Raw genomic sequence first — 17132 nt, forward strand, 5'->3', positions numbered from 1 at the left:
AGCTATGCAAAGGAAACCCCAAATAAATCAGGAAAATTTACTGTTGCAGTAGAGTAAGTGTTGAAATATCTTTTGCCCACCAGCTCACTTGACATTTCAAGGTTCCCCCTTGTCCTCTAACTCTGTAGAGAGGTTTTTGGGTTGGTTTTTTTTTTTAATTCTTCTCTAGAACCTGATAACTAACAGCAGACAGTCAGATATGATGGTGTCTCTGCCACCTTCATTTTCCCAATTCAGTTTTTCCTTCCAAAAGCTCTCACACACGCTCAGTTGCTCAGATAGATTTCTGGCTGCACTGTTTTTATTTATGATTATGTGTGTGTGTGTGTTAATGCTCTGGGGCACCCAGGGGAAAACCTGCACAGACTTTCCTGATTAGCAGATGTCGCCGTTTCTATGTAACAACCACCTAAATCACCACTTCCCCTCGCCAAGAAATGGGAAACGCATTTGCGTTTGGAAAACCAAGCTCTGACACATGAAGCGGATTAGGAAGGGCTCTCTCCCCAGAATCCACATGAGCTTTCCCCATCCTAGTTTGTTTTTCTTAAAGATAAAAACCACACGGCCATGCTTGTAGTTAGGTCTGGTTGCATAACGAGAAGGAGGTTTCACTTAGGCTATCTCAACTTCATTATATGTAAGTTATGTTGTAAGTGATCTTCGAAACGGGGTAAGATGTGCAGCCAGTGTTTATTTTTTTATACTTTGGAATATTCCATTGTTTATTTTAAAATGATGACTTATGTAGGGTGGGTGTTTGACATGCAAAATAATACTGTCTTCCCAGGAACTCTCCAGAAGCAAGAGGGTACAGTGGATACTCAGACCTCCTCCCCTAGAGCAGCGCGATGGCATTAGGCATGCAATTAAGAAAAAAACCAAGGGGAAGTTAAGGAAGCATGGCCATCCTGAAGCCTAGATCGTCTCCCAGCAGAGCTCTGTAGCCTTGTGAAAGCATATCAGATCACTCTGTTATTTAATTTTGTAGAAAGGCAAATGACAGGTTACTTTGGGCTCCACTAAATGGACAATCCCAAGCTCTTGCAATGCTCAAAAAGATCAGAATGCCCAGATACAATGTCTTGGATGTAGAAAGAGAGATTGCAAGGGTTGTATCCATGTGCATGAACTTTCAAAGGCCATCAAACTTCTCAGCAACTGTATGTTAGGTGCGCCATTTAAATAGAAACAGACAAATAGAACCATATGTTTAAATGTGGTGCTGCACTGAAGATGTATCAAAAACACATGTTTCCCCTCCATCCAATTTTCTCATGATACACTTGAGTTTCAGATCATCTAAGGCACTGTTCTTCCTCTAGTTTTCCATAGGACAGCTTCAAGTAATACAGTAAGTAATAACTGTAAAATTTTAATGAATACCCTATTAAGCAGTTTTTCTTTCTGGTCGTTAGGAACTTGGACTTTCTTAAACCATGGAAAGCTAGACCAAGAGTACGTTTTACAGGATATAAAGGTAGATCCTCTACTTCTGTTAGAAATAATCATCATCATAAATTTATACCCCGTGGGTTTCTCTTGTCATGTAAAATTACAATTCAGTTGGAAACATTGGGAAATTCTGTCTAATTAGAAAACTCTGAATATGGCCACACATTATTCATAGCAGTAAATCGCACGCACGCACACACATATAACAAAATATGCTGAGGAAAGATTCAAAGTAACCTATATTGATTGGACGTGTACAGGTAGGCAAATGCATCCTTTGCAGGGGATGGGACCCTTAATTATTTCATTCAAGTCTGATTCAGGAGCATCCCAGCTTCTACCTTCCTTTATAAAGGAAGCACACTTGTTTTGCTTTTGAAGTAAGCCTGTCCACCACAGCTGGACCACACATGAGACAAGCTGTAGGGAGAAATGAGGCGGTGTTGCTCTACCCAGCTGGGCCACAGAATGTTCTCTTACCAGATCAGTTGCGTGCATGTTTAATACATTTTCTATCAAGTTTATAAATGGATTTAATACAATCCTTATAAATTTTGTTAAATTTGTCTTACTAAAATGTAACAGGAAAAAATATATTTACGCATACCAAATTTTTCTCAGAAGGTCTTGTCTAACCTGGTTGAAGGTTCTGACCATTTGACAAAGGTGGGAATTTGCATTAGGGCCCAAATAATGCCTAATCTCCCAGATCTGTGGTTTGGGCCCTTGTGTTCAATACAACATACAAATGATAGGCTCACACACGTGGTGTAGATAAGCCACAGGTGATATGTATTTACCAGGTGGCCGACCATATTTAACTCCCTTTCTTTTCTACCTAGAAAGTGTGTCCAAATGCACATTATTGAGAATATTTCAATGGGAATAACCTTGAATCTCATTTCTCTATGGTTACATAGAAATAGGGTTTTTTTTAAAAGTTTTATTTATTTTTGAGAGAGAGTGAGTGGGAGTGAGGGAGGGCCAAAGAGAGAGAATCCCAAGCAAGCTCTGTACTGTCAGCTCAGAGCCCAACATGGGGCCCCAACCCACAAACTGTGAGATCATGACCTGAGTCAAAATCAAGAGTTGGATGCTTAACCCAGGAACCACCCAGACACACCCAAGAATAGTTCTTTGTTGTTGCTGTTGTTTGTTTGTTTTTATGATAGTTTGACCTTGATAGTCAACACAAAAGATGGGCTATATTCTTGAGATTTGCAAATTCACTGCCCCTAGTTTAATTCTTGGTCTCTGAATTAACATACTGATTATGGAAGTGGTAAAGAGAAGTTCACCAGGAACCCAGCTGGGGGAAAGATGGGGAAGGAAGGAAAAAGTAAGGAGGTCTAAGAAGCCCAGAACAAAGGGGAACATTAGCTGCAAGGGAAGTATCAGTATTGTACCATTTCACACGTGGTGTAGAAGTTTTGTAACCTAGTGGGTCCTCTGCTGTTTAATTCTGGAGTTATTCACTTGATTGCATTTACTTGCATTATGAAACCTTAAAGACAATGGCAGATAGTTTTTGCTTTGAAATAAGTGTGAAAAAGCCACCTTTTTTAGGCACCCAGGCATTTACCATTTATGAGGCATTTCAGTCCTTCCTAAAAATTCAGGTTTTTACCCCCCTGGTCCCTGTCCTTTTATTCTGAACAACTCCCTGTAGCATTTCTTGTAGCCCAGGACTGCTAGTGATGAATGCTTGGTTTTCTTTTGTCTGAAACGTCTTGATGTCCTCTTCATTCTTGAAAGGTATTTTTCACTGGATAGAGGATTCTGGATTGACAGGTCGGTTTGTTTTTCAGCACTTCAGAGATGTCATACCATTGCTTGTTTGTGGTTGCCATGGTTTTTGATGAGAAGCGCATGGTCATTCAAGATCATTTTTTCCTGGTATAGAATGTGCAGTTCTTCACTGCTGGCTTTCAAGATTTTCTCTCTTTTTGTCTTCCAGGTGTAGGACTATGACATCTCTCGACCTGTGTGTGCATGTGCGCACGCGTGCATGTATGTCTTGAGCCTGTTTGGCTTTTGCCAAACATCTTTAGTCTGTAAATTTATGTTTTTCACTAAATTTGGGATGTTTCAGCCATTTTTCACATGTGTTCTCCATTCTCCATTTCTCTCTTTCTCTATTCTCTCTTTCTTTGCCTTCTGGAACTCCAAATACCACACCTTAGACCTTTTGAGATTCCCCCCCTCCCAGTCCTTGATGTTTGGTGCATTTTTTTAAATCACTTTTTCTCTTTAAGTTGGGTAATTCCTGTGCATAGATCTTCAAATTTACTAATTCTTTCCCACTTCATATCACCATTCTGTTGTTAAACCCATCCAGCAAGTTGGGTTTTTTTTTCAATTTGATAGATATGTTTTCCAGTTCTTTAATTTCTCTTCTATTGTTTTCATGGTCGTGCTATTTCTCTTAGATCTCCCACCTTTTCATTTATTCCAAGTGCCTTGTCCCTTACCTCATCGAACACAGTTGTAACAGCCGCCTTAACATTGCATCTGATACTTGCAACATCTGGAACTGGAGTTGGCATCATTGATGGTCTTTCCCTTGAGAACAGGTCACATTTATACAAGCTCTGTTTTGGAGATCCTGACTCCTGCTCCATTCATCCAAAAAGTATGGATGCTTTTCTTGGAGCAGGTAAGCAACTCACTTGGATGGAATGTGAAAACAGCCTCGTGGTCACCAGCACCTCACGCCTTCATCCAGCCCATGTTGTATTCAACTGCGGTATTTCGAGTCTGCTCCCCGCATGCCCAGGTTAGGGCTTCCCAGTGATTGGGCAGGGTTAACGCACATAACTGAAGCCTCCTGTTCTCCACTCTCCTTTCTGGGATTTCCCCTCAGTTTTTCATGCCTCTGGGTACCCCCGTTTTGCCCTCCATCTGATCAGGCCAAAACATATCAGGTTCTCTGCGTGTTAGCTTTCACCACCACATAGCAACTGTGATCGGCATGCAGGCCAAAGCCCTGAAAAGCAGGAAAGTTAGCCTGGGTGGGTCCCTTGTTCCAATGTCAGCTCTCCTCCTAAATCCTGCCTGCCTTTTTTGACTCTCCAGAGTCTACCAGTGGTTATGTGCCTCTCTTTTGTCTCGAGTTTATATTTGCCATCTGCAGGGGGGTGATCTGTTAGGAACTTGCAACTCTACACCGGATACATAATCTCTCCAGTGGAGACTGACATTTTGAACTGATGGCCCCATTTCTCTACCACAGGCAGAGATGGAAGTCTTGGAAACTTTCATTAGAATTGCCTGTTGGCTGGGTTGGGTTTGTTTGGGTTTTTTTGTTTGTTTTTTTGTAAATTCAGATAATTTAGATGCCTTTCAGTACCGAAGGGGTCCAGGTAAAGCAAGCATTCAAAGGGGTGGGGGGTGGTTCCTTGGGCGTTAGCTTCAGCTACCTAGTTATAATTAGCAATCATTATGTTACAATTATCTAATGATTATTTTTAGCAGATTGTTATAATTAGCAAGTCACGTGAATCCTTGGTTTGTAAGACGAGGAGTCTGGCCCACCTCGGAGTTCCTGTTCAGGATACAAAGTTGCTTTGTATCCTTTACATAAAAGTTCTTTATATCCTGTAGGCCTCTGGTCATCTGATACAAGTATCCTGAAGTCCCTGAATTAATCCACTTCATAAAATTCAAGTGATTAATTCCATATATTATGTGGTGAAAAGGACATCCTACTACTAGAAGATGTGGTCATGTGCTGTTGATTATATTTTCCGTTTATAACTCCACTTCCCTTAAAAATACCCGACCCTTTCTTTCCCTTATGCCTCACTTGTTCCTAGACAGAAATCATTCAATAACTGAAAAGAATTGTAAATATACATATTTTTTAAGTTTATGTATTTATTTTGAGAGTGTAAGCATGTGTGCGAGTGGGGGAGGGACAGAGAGAGAGAGAATCCCAAGCAGGCTCTGCACTGTCAGCACAGAGCCCAATGTGGAGCTCCATCTTCTGAACTGTGAGATCATGACCTGAGCCAAAATCGAGTCAGACGCTTAACCAACTGAGGCACCCAGGCGCCCCTGAAAAGAAGTATGTATTTAATCCAACATCACATTTAAAATGCATTTTTGTTTGTTTCTTAGGAAAAAATGCTGCAAAGGGTATAAATTTGTTCTTGGACAGTGCATCCCAGAAGGTATGTAATATAAAAGATTATGTCTTCTCACCTTGTTTGTGACTAACCATTAGGTGTGTGTTGAGTTCTGATGTGCATAGAATGCACATGGATTATCTGTGTGTAATTTCAGTTTTTTCTGGCATTGGATACTCCTAGTGCCAATCTGGCTACACGGAGCATGCTCTAGCTACATCAGTACACGACATGTACACCTATATTGAGTAATTTTCGTATTTCAGGCTTTAAGCTGAAGCAGCTATCATCCCCTAATCAGCATTTCATACACAAAACACAGGCATCCTCCTGACCTCTTTCTGTGTTTTTCACAGGCTAAACTCAGAGCCCCTCCAAACACTGTGCTCAGCCCAGTGGCAGCAATGGGAGACCAGGGCACGCACACCCTCCAGCTGGTGAGATCAGGTATAGATAGCATGGAGTCAGAAGGACCTGAATTTTAACTACACTCTCCATATTGACTTAGTCAATTTTGGCTGCCACGAGAAAAATACCATAGTCTGGTGGCTTAAACCTCAAACGCTCATTTCTTATAGTTCTGGAAGCTAAAGACCAAGGTGCCGGAAAACACGTCTGGTGAGAACTTTCCGGTTCATAGACTGCCATCTCCTTACTGTGTCCTTACCTGGGAGAAGACACAAGGGAGATTTCTGAGGGTTCTTTTATCAGAGCATCAATCCCACTGGGGAGGGCTCTCCCCTCACGATCTAAGCACCTCCCAGAGGCCCCACCTCCCAGTACCGTCACCTTGGAGGTTAAGATTTCAACACACAAATGTCAAGAGGACACCAACATTCAGTCCACGATACACATCCTACCTTAGTTTTTGAGGGAAAGTATTAGTACTTGACTTATGATTGTTTTAAGAATATTACCACATGTTAAGTACTTGGAACAGAGGCCGGCTCTTTTTAAGTGCTTGATAAATAGTGGTTGCTGCTGTTGGTTTTAATAATAACTGCAATATGTGCGGACGAGGCATTCGGGGCAGTAAGTGTTTGGAGCAGGCACATAGAATGGAGCAGCGGAGCAGTTCAAGGTGGTCTTCTCCGGAAGGAGGGGAGCTAGCTTCCCCTGGAAGGCTGCCGGGGACCTAGACAAATAGGAAGAGAGCCGCAGAGGATTCCAGCGCCGACCCACACAACACTAAGCGTTGTTTGGAGAGCAGGAGATTAGTGTGCGTGGGGCCGGGGAGAGGTGGGTGGGTAATGAAAAATAGGTTTCTTCCCTGTCCCCCAAGAAGCCAGATCTCTGGACGACCAGGAGCCCAGCGCAGCCAAATCATGCCACTTTATCTCAGAGAGCAATTTTCCTTTGTCCGAAATAACTGAATCCCTCCCGCGTCTTGCTCTCTTCGCTGGAAGGGTGCAAGAATTCACTACACCATAGCTGGGGAGAAAGCTGCCTTAGGAAGACTGGTTAGGAAATTGCTTAACATCTGATGGTTGTGGCCTTGGGGCTTTCTGAGACTGAATTTCTCACTGCCAGCCAACTCTGGGTTAGAACATGGTAGAAAATAGCAACAGCAACAAACAAACAAACCACAAAGGTCCAGATAATTGCATTCTTTTATAAGCCAGCTTTTCTCAGTCCCCAGCTGTGTCCTTTATATTTCAATTTGGCAGCTACTAAGAAAAATGAAATTTAGGCCAATCACTTTAAGATCCCGGCTAAAGACCTTGTCCAACCTGATTAAAAGCATGTTACATGGGGACCACATACTTAGAGTTTCTTCACATGTTGGGGCTTGTGGTTCCAAACATCAGAGACTACCCTCACGTGAGTCCGTGATACCTGTGATTAACGTAGTGTCGCCATAACTAACACTTTGCTCTATTGCTTTTATTAGGACATTGTTTCAATCTGTGGGAATAAGTCAGTGTGTGTGTGCGTGCGTGTGGGTGTGTGCATGTTTCTTACTGAAGATCTCTTGAGTCATAAAGGTTTACTGTTACCAAGAATGCAAAGTATAAATGTAAAATTTCGGAAAAGATAGTGTATTAATTAGGATTCTCCAGAGAAACAGAGAGGTTCATTTTAAGGATTTAATTGGAGGCTGGCAAGTCAAATGTCCCTAAGGTAAGCTGGAGACCCCAAAGAAACTTACAGTTTGAATCAGAAGTCCAGTCTGCTACCCAAATTCCCTCTTCCATGGAGGAGGTCTTTTCTCTCTTAAGGCCTTCAACAGATTGAATGGGCCCACCAACATGCTGGAGGACCATCTGCCTTATTCAGATTCTACTGATTTAAATGTTGATCCCATCTAAAAAAAAAAAGAAGAATCGAAAAAAAACAACAGCAACATTTGCACGGAAACATTTAGAATATGCTTGACCAAGTATATGGGTACTGTGGCCTGCCCACATTGACACATTAAATTACCCATCCCAGGTGGTAAAGAGACTACAATTCTTAAACAGATATGCTGAGTAGAAGCTGCTATTTAAAGGAGTGTCATTGTCTCCTATTTATTGCTCTAAGTCAAAAGTCAACAACCTGTGGGCCCAATCTGACCCAGCGCTTATTCTTGTAAATAAAGTTTTATTGAAACCCAACCATACTCATGCACTTGGATTATGATCTATGGCTGCTCCTGCCCTACCACTACCACAGCAGAGCTGAGTGGTGCTTGCCAACCAGATACATTTCGCTAAGCCCAGCTATATTATTTTGATTGGCCAGAGTGATAGAGTAATCTCATTTGTTCTAATTCCACAGTTATTAATGGAACATTAACTGTAGAAAGAGAGCAGTGCCAGTTACTTGAGGGCACACAGTCCTTGCCAGGGACCCGATCAATCATAAGGGCTAAGTTGTAAAGGAAGCCGAAGAGCGGGGTTAAGCTTTTACTGTGTGTCAGGCACTGTGCTTAATACATCATCCAGTTTTACCTTCAGAAAAGCACCATGAGGTCGATATTATTGTTACCCCTATTTTACAGGTAAGCAGATTGAGGCTTAAAGGACCCGAGATCACAGAGGTAGTAGCTGNCAGAGCCTGCACCCTTCACCATGACCCTGTGCACGCCTCTTACCTTGGGGCCACTACAGCGTGTAGCCATTTGACCAATATGGCAGAGCACTTGAGACGGAGTGGAGAGCACAAAACATGGGCTGCCCGGAGGCAATTTTCGGGGGGGTGGGGGGAACCAACCCATGCAGGAAAAGCAGGCCTGGAATTCTAGTCGCAGGGGACAGGATTTGTTAACAAGGGCGGTGGGTTCCAGGTCATCTCGAGAGGGACCTGCTCCGTGTCACACTGACCCCGCCTGCATTGGGGGCGGACACACCCACCCATTCCCATTCCACCTTCCTGTGCGGGGGAGCAAAGCCAGGCTCACTCTGCATCCAAAGGTCGTTTATCTGTCAGCACCCGGGGAAGAGAGCGCAGTGATTGAGATGCTGGATCAAGTCTGGAGGTAAAAGTGCAGCCTGAACTCCTGACTCACAGCCAGAGTCCCTTCAGAGGCTCATTAAATATCTGCCGGGAAGGACTGGGAGGAAGAGATGCTTTAATTGTTTTTAAGTAAGAGGGCATCCGCACCAGTTTGTTCAGAGATCTCCAGCCGCGGGACCTCACCCGGCCCCTGCTCAGCACGCGGGGTCCATTCCCGGCACACGTGGTGACAATGCACCCAGACCCCAGCTTTGTAGCACTCGCACTGTCTCTGTTCCCAAGCCCTGCTCACACTCCTCCTGCCTGCCCCCCTCACCCCTCCTTTAGTGTTCATCTGGAAGGAATCCCCTGTCTCTACCCCACCTGGTGAAAGAGCCAAAACAGGCCCCCAGGTAATGCTGCAGGGCCCGGCTGTCTAGACCATCTTTGCTTTCTAGATGAGAGATAAACACCAGAGGGTGAATAGGTGACCCGGGGGAGAATCACAGGTGACGTCTGCACTTAACCGCGGCCATGCTGGGCACCCAGTGACCCGTTGTAGTACTTTTAAAAGGTGGCCCAGGGCCCGAAGAGTGCGCGCCCTTCTAAACCCAGCTGCTCACGCTCCCCGGGGCCCCAGCAGGAGTGCAGCCCAGAAGGTGGCTCCAGACCTGGGCACAGGGACATCGCCCCCACCTACCCAATGACCAAGGTTGCTGTGAGCTCACGCTTGCCTTTTTCAGATTACGACGTGTGCGCCGAGGCTCCCTGTGAACAGCAGTGCACGGATAACTTCGGCCGAGTGCTGTGCACCTGTTACCCGGGATTCCGGTATGACCGCGAGAGACACCGGAAGCGAGAAAAGCCGTACTGCCTGGGTGTGTTGGCGTCACGTGTTATTTTCCAGCCCCCGAGGGGGGTGGGGGGGTATGGATGAGTCTGTTCTTTGCGGGACGGTCTTCGTGGGTGGGACCAGCTCACAGGAGCTGCTTAGGTTTCTGTTTCTTCCCCTGTGTCCCCATACCCAGATGGAGTCATGTTAGTACCCAGCTAGCAGTCCCGGGCTCCCTTGTGACTGTTCAGACCAGCCGTGGCCAAGGAATTCTTCAGGAAGGCAGGACCAGTCAGATCCTTCTAGGCGCTGAGATGCCAGGGCAGGAGAAGGGGACCCTTGTCAAATGAAAAATAGAATGGTGCCACGCCACGCAGAATGTAAGTGGGCAGAACCGTAAAAGCACAGGAAGATAAGAACCCGCATTCTCCCAGAAGACTGGGAAGAGAGGGCTGGGGACCCGGAAGAGACCCTGTGGCAGGCAGGTTGAAGTGAGTCAGAGGGAGCGGACGTTGGCCACCTGGACCATCGATGAGAGAACTCAGCCCCACCCCTCGCCACCAGCGGGGTCCTTCCCCCATCGGCTTGACTTTCTGCACATTCCGGAGTCGGGCTGATGGGAATTGTTCCCCGGAGCCACATGTGTCTAAGTGTGGTCAGTCTGTGGCTAACCTGTCTCGGAAACATCTGGGCTTCTTGCTTTGACAAAACATTCCTGGCCTCACCTCCAGAGCCTGAGAGGTGGGTCTGGAAGTCTGCATTTACGCAAATGCCTCTAGTGCCTCACAGGCACAGTCAAGTTCAAGAATCAGCTGGAGGATGAACTGAGGGGCCAGGCAGATGGTCCCAAGTGGAGGATAAATGAGCTGTGATGAGTGCCCCCCGCCCTGCCCCGGTAGGGGCTCTAGAGAGGACCATTTAAGAGAAGTTGTAGACAGTGGCTTCACCCCGGTGGCACCCACACTGACAGACAAGAGGGTGAGCCCACCAGGTGAGGCAGCGGGGACCGTCGGCGCCCCTCACGGAGAGCACGCTGCGCCACTCTGTCCTTCCGAGCACAGGGGCCCTTCTTTCAGTTTGGGGGAGCCACCATGTTCTTCCCATATGGGGGTCAGCAAAATGAGCATTCTGCTGAGAATCCCATCTGCTGCTCTCCTCTCAACCTGGTCCTCCCTCCCCTGGACAGTAGAGGTAGCTTCACACTTAGGTCAAGGGCAGAGGCGCGTGAAGAAAGGTGTTCGGCCTCAGGCGTTGCAGAGGCGAATACGGCTGTGTCACTTAGTCCACAGATGACACGGGCCATACTGCCCAGGGGACATCCGAGTGACCACACTCCCTGGCACGCACGGGGCTTGCCAGCAGTAGGTCCTGGGCAGCTGGTCTAGAGAGTGGCTGGGATGTTGTCAGCGTCCTGAATGGCAGGGCTGAGCTCTGTCTCCCACGTGTGCACAGCCAGGGCTGCGTCGTGGACCCCTCCCTCCCCCCCAGCCCCCNCTTCGCCTGATGGGAAGCAGTTTTGTCTCGACCCCATTCGGTAGGGGAGCGGGGCTGTGACGGGCACGGTTTATGTGGACTCTGGTTACTTGTTTGATGGGCTCATGGCTCAATTCCGAAGCTCACGGGTGGTCTGTCTGGGTCGAAATTTCTTGGGGAAAACTCTCTCCATTAGACCCCTGGTGACTATTTTCTTTCACCAGAAGTGGCTTCTCTCTAGGTTTGTGACATCTCTTAACTGGGAAGGGGCCATTCCCTCTGACCTCAGGTCACCGTCCTGCTTCTCAGAACTAGAGCCGTAAAGGGGAACGTAAAAGCCCTCCGCACACGTGGGTCCTTGTAGAAAACCATGCCTCTGATGCCTGCTTTTGCAAGCACGTTGCTCTCCATTATCTCATCTTCTCTCCTGATTAGCCCGGTGAAGGATTTCCGCCAGGCATCGTTATCATGTTTCATGGGTGGGATTTTAAAGGCTAGTCACACCGGGACCAGGTCCCATGACTCAGTAGCGGCAGAGCCACAATGGAACCCCATCACTGATGGGCTTGTCCCCGTGGTGACACTGCCCGAGGCGCTCCCGTCAAGATGGCGCCTGTTCTCGGATGGAGGCCGGCAAAGGGTCCCCTGCAGACCTTCACAGAGGCCCAAGCCTAATGTCCCCCGCTGTGTCGTTGGAAAAGAGTTCTCTGAAACGGAGCCTTCTCTGCCTTTGGTCCAAACGCAGATATCGACGAGTGTGCCTCCAGCAACGAGACACTGTGTCCCCACACGTGCGTCAACACCGTGGGCAGCTACCGCTGTGAATGCCGGGAGGGTTACATCCGGGAGGATGATGGCAAGACATGTACCAAGGGAGACAAATACCCCAACGACACCGGTGAGTAGTGCAAACGACGCTACCCCGGTAGGTGGGCAGGCCCCTGGGAGCACACCAGTGTTCCTCGGGGAACGGGGGCAGGCGGGGGCACTTAGGCGACTGGCAGGTGGCGTCTGGGCGGGGAAGGACTAGGGCATCAGGTGGGGCCCCGGCGGGGCACAGCCTGCCAGCAGTGAGCGTTGCGAGCTGGCGTGTGTTCGAGGAAGCCCCGCCGAGCGCAGGTGGTGTGCTCACGCCCGGTAGGACTTACCTACGTGCTTGCGCCAACCTCCGCTGAGCAGAGAAGAGGCCAGAAACCCTGTGTTCTCTCAGAGAAGGGGTTGAATTTCGATAGAAAGTACAGGTACATCAGTGCTGCTTAACCTGTAGTTGCACCCTGCGCCCGCCCAGATCCACCTGTTACTCGGTTCATCATTGGATGAAAAGAGAAGTCGAGAGCACTGAGACGTGTTTATATCTGTTTGATAGACAGATTTTGCCGAAATCCAAAGCTCTGTACTGGGATGCGGTCTTATTTTTCTAGTAATGGGTTTGTATTGTGTTTTGCAAATACAGCGCAGGACAGAGCACAGCGGCATGAGAGGCGGGCCTTCACGGACTTTGAGAGGCTCCTACACATTTTGTCAGCGCAGTCCAACTGCTCTGTCACTCGGGGGTCCCATCAGCCCGAGTGTTGGGTCACTTCTTGAAGTTGGGAGGAAGGAGGCTTTGTGCTCCTGTACCCAGCACCCTGAGGCCAGGAGGCTGCTTTCATATTCCTGTGCTCGCGGCCCGGCTCACCCCTGCCTCCCTTGGGAATGGAGGTGACAGGACATTGTCCGGAGAGGCTGGCCGCGCCATGGGCATCTCGGAGCGGGGAGGGGCTCCCGGGCAAATCCCGTGTTCCGGGACACGCAGGGAGGTGAAAGGGCCAAATAGTGTGGGCGCTCAGGAGATTGTGATTCAAAAAGGGGCGGAGGGCTGTGGCCATCAGCTGAGGGCAGCAAACAGCTGGGAAACAGCTGCCTCGCGTGGAAAAACTACAAAGCAAAATTCTGAGAACAGCCGGCTTGAGTCACGAAGAAGCCACCATATACTAGAAGTAGATGCAAAATCGTTTTGGAGCCAGCCCAGCATTGGGCAGTTTGGAATATTTCGGGCTTGGTGACACTTTTGAAATGCTAAGGCATGTGGGGCCTCTGTGCCCTGAGGTGCTGAAAAGCAGCGGTTAAAGTCTTTTTGGCCTGAGGATTGATTGAGGGAAAATGTCGGGATTTTTTAATTCAAAATTAAAATCCCTCACTTGTGTCCCCTGGTGGAGACAGGGTGTGTCCCTTACCTATTTGATTCTCTCCTTTATTGGGAGAAGATAATCCTTGGAAAAATGAGATGCAGCCTCTTAGCCACTGACCTGTTAATGCTTGGACCCACCTTGAAAGTTAGGAACCAGAAAGCGCATTCTCATTTTTCATTCTGGAATTGGATTTCCAGCTCTGCCCTGAGCCAGGAAGCCAGGGGGGCTGGCGCTACTCGGCCTGGCAACCCCATCGTCTCTCTGCCTTACTTTGTATCCAGGTGAACTCTGTTTCCTTGGGCATGAAGGGCAGCGTTGGGCAACTCGGTCTAGAGCTTAAGCATCAGAAACTGCAACAGCAGATGCTTCCGGCTGAGTGTCAGGGTGGGGATTCGATGGTCGGGATCTCCAAACAGCAGGACCTGGCCTCCCCCCCCACCCCCCCGCACCCTTCCCACGGTACCCCAGGGAAAGCTCTTGCCAGAGGGCAGGGACCAGGTGGGCCAACCCCTCCTCCCGCCTCACGTGGACCCAGACAGGCCCAGCAACAGCAGTGCAGGGACACAGGGACTTCTCGTTGTGTGGCTTTGCTGTTGGCAGTCTGCTGTGCTTAAGTTTGTCTTCCGACCGCAGTCCTCTGTCTCCCTCCCTGAGAAGCGGAATTGTGCTACTTGAAAATCTTTAGCATAATCCACAAAAAGTGTTAGTGTGAACGATCACATTCAAGAGATCAAGAACTTGAAATGATGAGCAGTTTGACTTCTACGGCTGAGAATTCAGGGAGAAACTGAAGCGGTCGTAGTTATCAGGGACGGAGATGTGCAACGTTTTTTGCACCTTCTCTAACATTCCTTTCACTTAAAGGTGACCTGTTTTCACTATCTTTTGCAGCGTTTCCCCACCTTGTGTTCGCTTTCTTGTGTTCAGATGTTCGGGGAAGAATACATTACTGCACTCACTTAAGGGCCCATGGTGCTTGTGCATGAACACTCAGAGATTGCCGTTTTCAAAAATGTTAATGCTGATTGAGCCTGAATTTCCCCCAAATTATTTTTTTTAGTTTATTTTGAGAGAAGGAGCACAAGCAGGGGAGGGGCAGAGAGAGAGGGAGAGAGAGAATTCCAAGCAGGCTCTGCACTTCAGCACAGAGTCCGACGTGGGGCTCAAACTCACCAACCCTGAGCTCATGACCTAAGCTGAAATCACGAGTGGATGCTTAACTTGCTGAGCCACCCAGGTGGCCCTCCCCAAGTTGTTTTCTTTTTTTTTTTAATGTGTATTTATTTTTGAGAGACTGAGAGACAGAGTGTGAGTGGGGGAGGGGCAGAGAAAGAGGGAGACACGGAATCAGAAGCAGGCTCCAGGCTCTGAGCTGTCAGCACAGAGCCCGGCATGGGGCTCGAACTCACAGACCACAAGATCATGACCTGAGCCGAAGTTGGATGCTCAACTGACTGAGCCACTGACTGAGAAGTTGTTTTCTTAAGAAATACCTATAAACATCTCACAGATGATAGTGTCCTGAAGAATACAAATTTTGAAAATCCTAACTTCTTAACATCGAAGGCATGAGCTCTGGGATTGGACTTGGTAGATCATCTGGTTGACTTTCAGGCAAAGGACGTCTTCATCACTAGATGAAGCAGCTGATATCCAGAAGGAGGCCTTTGCTGTGGACCACAGAGCACCTGATAAACCAGGACAGGACTCCTCTGTCCTGCTGAACTGAGAGAACATTTGTTCCTATTTACAGCACCTTTAAATGGAAATTGACTTTCCACGTAATTAGTAACAACCGTCTGGAGGTCATACCATTGAGCTTTATTGTGACACAAAACTCATTGCACAGATGAGCCTAGGCTGCAAATTCTCTCCTCTCTCTTCCTCCTCCAAATATAACAGCTACAAAATCATTTAAAAATAAAACAAAACAAAACAGGGGCTCCTGGGTGGCTCAGTCCTAAGTCCATTAAGCCTCTGACTTCGGCTCAGGCCATATCTCACAACTTGTCAGTTCAAGCCCCGCATCAGGCTCTGTGCCGACAGCTAGCTCAGAGCCTGGAGCCTGTCTACTGATTCTGTGTCTCCCTCTCTCTCTGACCCTCCCCTGCTCACACTGTCTCTCTCTCTCTCTCAGAAATAAATAAAACATTTCCAAAATTTTAAAACAAAACAAAAAAAACGCCAAAGCTTTGACATCACTGTCTGTTGAATCACAGTCCCCTGCCTGTGTCTGCAGCATTAGAAAAGAATTCCTCAGGATTTAATTTTTAGTCACCGGTGTCTGTTGGATTCGCCATGCACGCACACAGGACTAGCATTTGGTTTTCATGTTTGACTAAGAAAAACAGTCCGACAGCCGTAACCAAGGATGTCAGGAGGGGAGGGGCAGAGAGGAAGAACTCAGACCCCCAATTAAAACTATGAGAAGGGACAGGCATGTCGTGTGCCCTGAATGTTAGCGTCCTAACCCAAGTGAGGGGCCATGGCGGAGGTGGAGGGTTGGCTTTGATGGTGCCAGCAACAAAAACAAGTGCCCGGTTGCGTTTCTTTGACCACTGCAATGCCGTGGAAAGTTCCTTGGCTTGGAAGTTAGGCGAGCTGGCAGCCGGGGCTACTTTAGCATTAACCGCTGAGCATCGCTGGGCAGGCTCTGGGCCTGGATGGGCTCTGAAGTCCCTCTTCCCCCGGCTGATCTTTTCCGTCACTTGGTGGGATGCGGCGTAAGTAACATGAACCGGACCAGCCCTGTGAGCCCTTCTAAAGTCCTCATTGCCTTGCCCTCCATCCCTGAGTGCCCAGGCTCAAAACAATGGCCAGCTTCAACACCGAAACCGAGAACTTCCCTTATGAGATCTAAAAGATGGATAATTAACATCCAGATACTTGGCTCAGCAACAGGAAAAGTTAACCAGAGGGGCCCTGCCTCTGGAACATCACCGCCTGTCTAAACAGCTTCATCTGTTGTGCACTAGTTAATAAATCTAATATTTCATCATGGTTATTTTTCTGATGAAGAGATAATGGTTATTGAATATAAACACGTGATCTAAAATCTCCTTTCCCCATTCCTTTTTTTTTTCCTTTCTTTCCATCATCCTATGGCTGTGATGTTATAGCCGGAGGAATTTAAAAATCAAACACAGCCTCCTCTCACTATTAGAAAAGCATGTGGAGAGGAGACGGGGCGACCTCGAAACTGCCCCTGCTGGTTGAAGGGTTGCCGTGTACACACAGGCACGGTGACACACACCGTCTGGCTCCTAGGCAGGAATGGCGGGCTCACCGTCTTTGAAAATATGTCGCCGGGGCCGGTTCAGACGCTCCAGGGAGTCTGTGTAGCACGGAAGGGGAGACAAATTAAGGACACGTTGGCTCCATAGTAATTAGCTTACTGCTCTTTTTTTTCGGCTTGTGTTTACTTTCTGATTGAGTGACTGTGGGACCACAGTGTCCCTTATTGCAGTTCAAAGTGGCAGAGACAGCCAGGTGTTTCATGTAACTTTCAAGCTCCACTAATCCACAGATCAGCGGTCCTCAACCAAGGGAGCTTTAAACAGTGCCCATCTTGTTCCCTTGCTGCATCCCCCAGAGGGTGAAGTGCGACATCATGAGATTTTTTTTTTTAACCCTTGCCCCCCCCCTCCCCCCTCAGTG

The 17132-nt window shown here is 47.7% G+C and overlaps 1 protein-coding gene across 1 annotated transcript in view; it reads left to right on the forward strand.

The window, feature by feature from the left end:
• CCBE1 (collagen and calcium binding EGF domains 1) overlaps positions 1–17132 on the forward strand; it is a 228822-nt gene that overhangs the window by 191790 nt on the left and 19900 nt on the right. The window contains exons 3-5 of the mRNA XM_077777681.1: positions 5575–5627; positions 9743–9877; positions 12050–12202. Coding sequence (XP_077633807.1) covers positions 5575–5627; positions 9743–9877; positions 12050–12202 — 341 coding nt within the window. The remainder of the gene's footprint in view (positions 1–5574; positions 5628–9742; positions 9878–12049; positions 12203–17132) is intronic.

Source organism: Crocuta crocuta, unplaced genomic scaffold (assembly GCF_008692635.1).
Source record: "Crocuta crocuta isolate KB4526 unplaced genomic scaffold, BGI_CrCroc_1.0 scaffold36, whole genome shotgun sequence".
Classification (NCBI taxonomy): domain Eukaryota; kingdom Metazoa; phylum Chordata; class Mammalia; order Carnivora; family Hyaenidae; genus Crocuta; species Crocuta crocuta.